Raw genomic sequence first — 6024 nt, forward strand, 5'->3', positions numbered from 1 at the left:
CATAAAACAACAATTTTACATAAAAAATAAAAGGTAACCTTACCAATTTCAACAGAAAAATGTACAATATCGGTTAGGTTACCTTTTATTATTTATGTAAAATTACTCTAAACAGCGTTCAGCCGTCAGCTTTGCCGTTCTAAACCATAGACACTGACTCTGCACTCGACCGGCGGTGTGAGACGCCACCTGAAAAGGGTTTATTAAAAAAAAAACATTAAAATATAATTAAAAGCTAACCTAAAAAGATACGTTTTTGAGTTTTTTCTTAAAAACCTCCACAGTTGACGAGGTCTTCACCTCCTCAGGTAGGCTGTTCCTCAGGTGAGGCCCGCAGTGGAGCGAGGCCTCGCTGTGGGTTTCTGTTCAAACTTCGTATGTAAGAATCACGAAACACTAGTGCATTTTAAACAAACCCTCACCAAACATCAGGTCTGTTTTTCCTCAGTTAGATAGTTTCTCCACATGATGGCTTCAAGTCAGAGAAGCCTGCATTAGAACTGCAGTTTCAACAACATAAACCATTTATAGTCACAGACCACACCACAGAATGCAGGATGAGAAGAATTATCTAGTTATCTAATAAATATCTGGTAGTTTTACATTGATGACCTTTCTTAAAAGGTCAGCGAGGCTGGCTGCAGTCCCAGCATAACCACAAAAACACCTGAAGATGTTGATGTTTAAACACCAAACTCCTGCGTCAGCAGAACCTCTGACCTCCGTTTTCTGAAGAATAACTCCATGAAGAGACGGCATCCATTCAGACGTCAGAGCACCAGACTCAAGGAAAGAGTTTGAAACAAAGTGCAGGACTTAGTTTAGAGAAAAAAGATTTTTTAAATTTATTTTAATGAGATCATAAATGCTTCAGGATTAGGCAATTAAAGCTGAGAAAAACCTTTAAATCACAATGACGGAGCCATTTCTGATCACCTGGTTAGGCCTGAAGCGTCTACGGGTGCAGTCACGTGGTACAGGTGTTCACCTGATGTCAGGTAAATTCAAATGTTGTCATGAGGGAAAAAAATGGTGTCATCATCTCCTCTGAATTCCCATACGCTGTCTGAGGTAAACACCTATTAGCAGGAGGACTTTCAAAATAAAAGCATCATAAGTAATTGTAAGGATTTTTTAGGCCATTTTATGAAGTTATCTAAATTTCTATAAGTTAAATAGATTAAAATAAAATAAGCAGCGTCTCATCTAAGAGGACCTTCCCCTTTATGACCTCACTTTTTTGCGTGACAGGCTTTGCTGCCTTTATTTTGAAGGGACCTGAGCAGGGGCGTGGTCGCCTCTGCCTCCTGGCTGACTGACCAGCCGAGGTGTTCAGTTGAAGGTGTCGCAGACGCCGCGCCGGCTGCGCACACGCATGGTGACCTGACAGAGATGGCCGGTTCAGGTAAAAGCGCGCTTTTCCTTCTGCTTTTCCGCCATTGGTGCGCGCGCGCGTGCGTGCATGGAGCCGAGTGTGTGTGCGATGACAGATCTGAAAAAGGTTCGGTCTGTTTTCACGTCCTACAGCTTCCACAAATGTCACATCTGCATGCGGGGGCGCGTGAGGTCATGCGGGGGCGCGTGAGGTCATGCGTGAGGTCACGCAGGAATTCTGCTGATGGAGAGAGGAAGGGGTTCCTCATGCGGGCAGCTGCTGCTGGAGCATCAATTGGTTTTTGGTCAACTGTGCCACACTTGTTGGGGCGCCCTGAACTGCAGCTGTGTGCTCAGCAGCCAATCATTAACGCAGCTGGCATGTGTGCGTGGATTTGACCCGCACGTGTCCCTCTGATCAATATGACACTGGGCCTGTGAACCCTGGAGCCTCACTGTCCTCCTCCCCCTCCTCCCTCCTCAGGATTGTGCTGTGGCAGCCTGGAGGAGCCCAAGGCGCTGATGAAGATGGGGCTGAGCGCCATCATGGTGGGCCATGTCAACTTCCTGCTGGGGGCCCTGGTGCACGGCGTGGTCCTCAGGCACATCAACCAGCACCGACAGGCCCGAGCCATGCTGTACTCCATCTCCAACGTGGTGGCCCTCACCTCAGGGATGGTGGTGAGCTCAAAGCACAAACATGAAAAGCATTGGGGTTGTGTGACCTTTAAAAACAAACCAGTCTTTCTTTCAGGAAACTCTCTACATGTATTCGTTCTTCTTTAATGAAAGGTCATAGTGATATTGTTCATGACTTTGTCTTTTCCTGCAGCTTTATAGTATTCTGTCCTACAAGTTGTTTGTTCTTATGGGATGCTGCAGAAAAGCTGCTTTTTTCATTTTCAAATGTTAGCATGTTTTTGAAGTGTTCAGAGGAGTCGGGTGACAACAGGTAAAAATGGGGAGTGCCCCGCCCTTGTTGGTGCACTCGGAGCGCCTCATGCTGCTCCTCCCTCACACAAACCTGTTCTTTGCTTCTAATTGTGTGAATGATTAGTATTAGAAAAGTTGTATAACCTGCAATAATACTACTGTGGATGCTTTTTGCTGAAAGTAGTCACTGAAGATGCTGAAGCTTTTTGCTGAAAATGGTTTACTTTAATTAATGAAAATACAAAAACTATTTCCAAAATGTTACATTTGCTAAAAGACTGAACATTTCGATAAATAACTATGAAATGGTGCTGAAGTTGACCTAAATATCTGACATTTTTAGTAAAATTGCTTAAAAATCTCTAATACATGCCAACTTTGCAAACATATTTAACGCGTTGCCTAAATATGACTGAAACTCACAGTTAGCCCAAAAACCTCAGTTGATGCCAAATTGGCCACAAGAAAATGCTAGCCCGTTGCTTAAATACTAGATAAACTCCAAATTAGCCCAAAAAAACCTCAGTAAATAAATACCAAATTAGCCAAACAAGCTGGTTGATTATGTAAAAACTACTTAAACTCCAAAATAGCCTAAAATTCCTCAATGAACCAAATTTGGAAAAAATGTTAGCCTGTTGCTAAAATAGAAGCTAAACTCTTAATTACCCTATAAAAATCTCAGAAGATAACACATTAGCCAAAAACGTGAGCATGTCGCTAAAATATTAGCTAACTTCCAAATTAGCATAAATAGCCTCAGTAGATTCAAAGTTAGCCAAAAAAGCTAACACGTTGCTTAATTACTAGCTAAACTCCAAAATAGCCTAACATTATCCTGTTGCTAAAATAGAAGCTAAACTCTAAAATAGCCCTAAAAACCCCAGTAGACAACAAATTAGCTAAAAACTATAGCATGTTGCTAAAATATTAGGTAAATTCCAAACTGTGAAAGCTTGGTTAGCATTTTGAAATATTGAGCAAAATACGCCCCACAGGAAATGAATGCTAAAGTCTTCAATTTTCAGAATTTTAAGCAGAATATCAAGAAGCCTTAAAATATATTAATGGGTTATGTCTTCATCTTTTATAGTAATTTTCAAAAAATTTGGAGTTCACCTAATATTTTAGCAACATGCTAACGTTTTTGACTGATTCGTTATCTACTTGGGTTTTTAAAGCTTATTTAGAGTTTCGCTTCCAATTTAGCAACATGCTAACATTTTTGAATAGTTTATTGAGGAATTTCAGATAATTTTGGAGTTTAGCTAGTATTTAAGTCATATGCTATCTTATTTGGCATCTACTAATGTTTTTTGGGCTAATTTGTGTTTAGCTAATATTTACGCTACACACTAAAAATATTTGCAAGGTTGGGATGTGTTATTTGAGAATATTTCTTTGTAGAAACAATCCTTTGGATGTTTGCTTGTCACTTGTTGCACGAGTCACATTTTTAGTTTTGAATAGGTTGTTTATTTGCTACCCGATGGGTGGAGCTTTGTAACTGTTGTTGTTTGTTCGTTTGTTTGTCAGCCAGGAATTAAAAAAATCTGTCAATCATGTTTGACTGTTGATCCTCCGCTGCAGGGCGTCATCGTGGGCATTCTGGCCATCGTCCTGTCAAAGAACAAGAAGAGCAGATCCCTGGTCAGTATCGGTGCCTACACAGGCACTGGATTCGTCTGTTTTCAGCTCTTACTTGTGTCATTTCCCACACACATGCAGAGCAGCATGTTGAACACAGGCCTGCAGAGCAGGTATGGCCTCTGGTTTTTTCCCCCATCTCCCCCCGTCTATGCGCCGCAGCCCGTCTCTGTTTACTCAACCAGCTGTCGGGCCGCTCCGACGAGCCTGACGAGGTGGAGCCTCGCCAACCGCTCCCCGCTCCCTTGTCTGAGCATGTCCCGATGAGGCGGGACAATTCACCTGACATTACTGAAGCCATGTAACTGCTGGTGTGGCGTGTTTTTACTAATAACTGAAAGGCATGGACAGAGCAGGCGGCCCCCACAGGTTTGCATTTACTAAACGTTCTCCAAACATGAACGGGACAAACAAACCTGCCTGTTTTTTAGGAGTGGGAACATCAATGAAAATACTGATATTAAAATACTACAATTCATTTCTTTTGGAGGGGGGGCTGTCTAACTTACCAGTACATTTCATCTGGCAAAAAGAAGTAAGTTTATAGAGTTTTGCACTTGAAAACTTTATCAAAGTTTTTTACTTGCTTTACTCCTCCTTGCTACATTCTTCGTGTCAGACCTTCAGCTTTCAGTGCACACTTTAAAAAAATGACAAACATTTCTCTGAAGTTGCATATAAGTTTTGTTTTTCTGTTATTTTATTTACTTTTTTTTATCTCCTTTGGAAGCCCAAACTAATGTCAAACTGGTGAATCCTCAGAAAACAACTGACTGACGTGCAAAAGCAGCAGGCTTTTTGACTTTGAAGAGACAAATGTGTTTATTTGAAATTGTCCCAGAGCTTTAACCCTTTAACACGTGAAGTAATCAGATTCCTTTTATGTTTTGTTTTTTGTCGCCAATTTTCTAAGCTCAAAGCTGAGGTGTTAGCCACACAAAGTACAGAGTGCTTTGAGGTGCTGAGCAAGGCGCTCGAGTACGGAGCGCTAGCTGCACAAAATGTTGTAATTAGCCATTTTATTTTATATCCTATTGCTATTCTTTTACTGTATGAAAAGCCTATCTGGAAGAAAAATGCTGAAAATTAGCTCTTGCGATAAGCATCATGATATGGGCATGGGACTGCTTCTTTGCTGTACGTCTGTCTTTATATCCGTCTCTACTAAATAAATAAATTCAAATTCAAAAACTGAGCGCTAGCTGCTCCAAATAATGCTAGCCACACACAAAAATGGAATACTAGCCACATAAATTGAGCGCTAGGTGCTCCAACAAATGCTAGCCACACACAAAAACGGAACGCCTCGATGAGCAGGTTTTCTCCTTCAGAATCTGCTGGAACTATGTTGATCACGTCAATGGTTGAAAAGTTCCAGTGAATCAAAAACATAAACTCTGGAGCTCCGGTGTTAAAGGGTTAAGCCTGCAGTGACCAGTGGCTTGTCTTTCCCCTCATTCTCCAGACCTGGTCTCTCTTCTCATTTGGCCTGGTGTCTGCAATCATGTCGGTGGCATCCGCCGTCGGCCTCTTCATATCCATGGTGAGGGCCATCATCAACAATGGGCGGAGCCTCCTCACGCATTGCCGCTTTCCTGACGCCATCGGCTACTCCAGCGTCACCAACGAGTGTCCTTTCGACCCCACGCGGATTTACGTGAGTGCGCTGGTTTGTCCTGATGCTGATACTGCACGTGTCAAAGTCCAGGCCCAAGGGCCAGATCCGGTGTAGGTAGCAGATGTGCTCGGCCTGTCAGATCGGCTCGGGGGCTTGCGACTAGTGATGACGTCACACAACTGTAACAAACAAGTTGGCTAATTTGCAGATTTTCTGTACTGAAACTGACGTTCACAATACAGTTTATTTTTTAAAAAGGAAAGAAAAAGTGTTGAGATCTGCTCTGGCTATTATTTATTATTTTGGCATTGACAGCTCCTTCACTAACGTCTGCTCTCCTCAATAGCTGCGTTTCCATTACACCTTTGCGCAAAACTTTATCGAAATTTCTAGAATTTCGATAAAACACTTTTTCGAAAAAAACAGCGTTTCCATTAAACCATGATTATGCG

The 6024-nt window shown here is 42.0% G+C and overlaps 1 protein-coding gene across 3 annotated transcripts in view; it reads left to right on the forward strand.

Moving 5' to 3' along the window:
• Positions 1-1261: 1261 nt before the first annotated feature.
• Positions 1262-6024, forward strand: part of LOC112161167 (extensin-3) — a 10046-nt gene continuing 5283 nt past the window's right edge. The window contains exons 1-4 of one of the 3 annotated variants that reach the window (XM_024296203.2): positions 1262-1405; positions 1859-2055; positions 3898-3957; positions 5420-5611. In XM_024296203.2, the coding sequence (XP_024151971.1) occupies positions 1393-1405; positions 1859-2055; positions 3898-3957; positions 5420-5611 (462 nt within the window). In that variant the 5' untranslated portion in view covers positions 1262-1392. Of the gene's footprint in view, positions 1502-1626; positions 1760-1858; positions 2056-3897; positions 3958-5419; positions 5612-6024 lie in introns of those variants that run through there. The other 2 variants (XM_036214257.1, XM_036214258.1) reach the window with 2 other exon arrangements.

Source organism: Oryzias melastigma, linkage group LG11 (genome assembly GCF_002922805.2).
Source record: "Oryzias melastigma strain HK-1 linkage group LG11, ASM292280v2, whole genome shotgun sequence".
NCBI classification, from domain to species: Eukaryota; Metazoa; Chordata; class Actinopteri; order Beloniformes; family Adrianichthyidae; genus Oryzias; species Oryzias melastigma.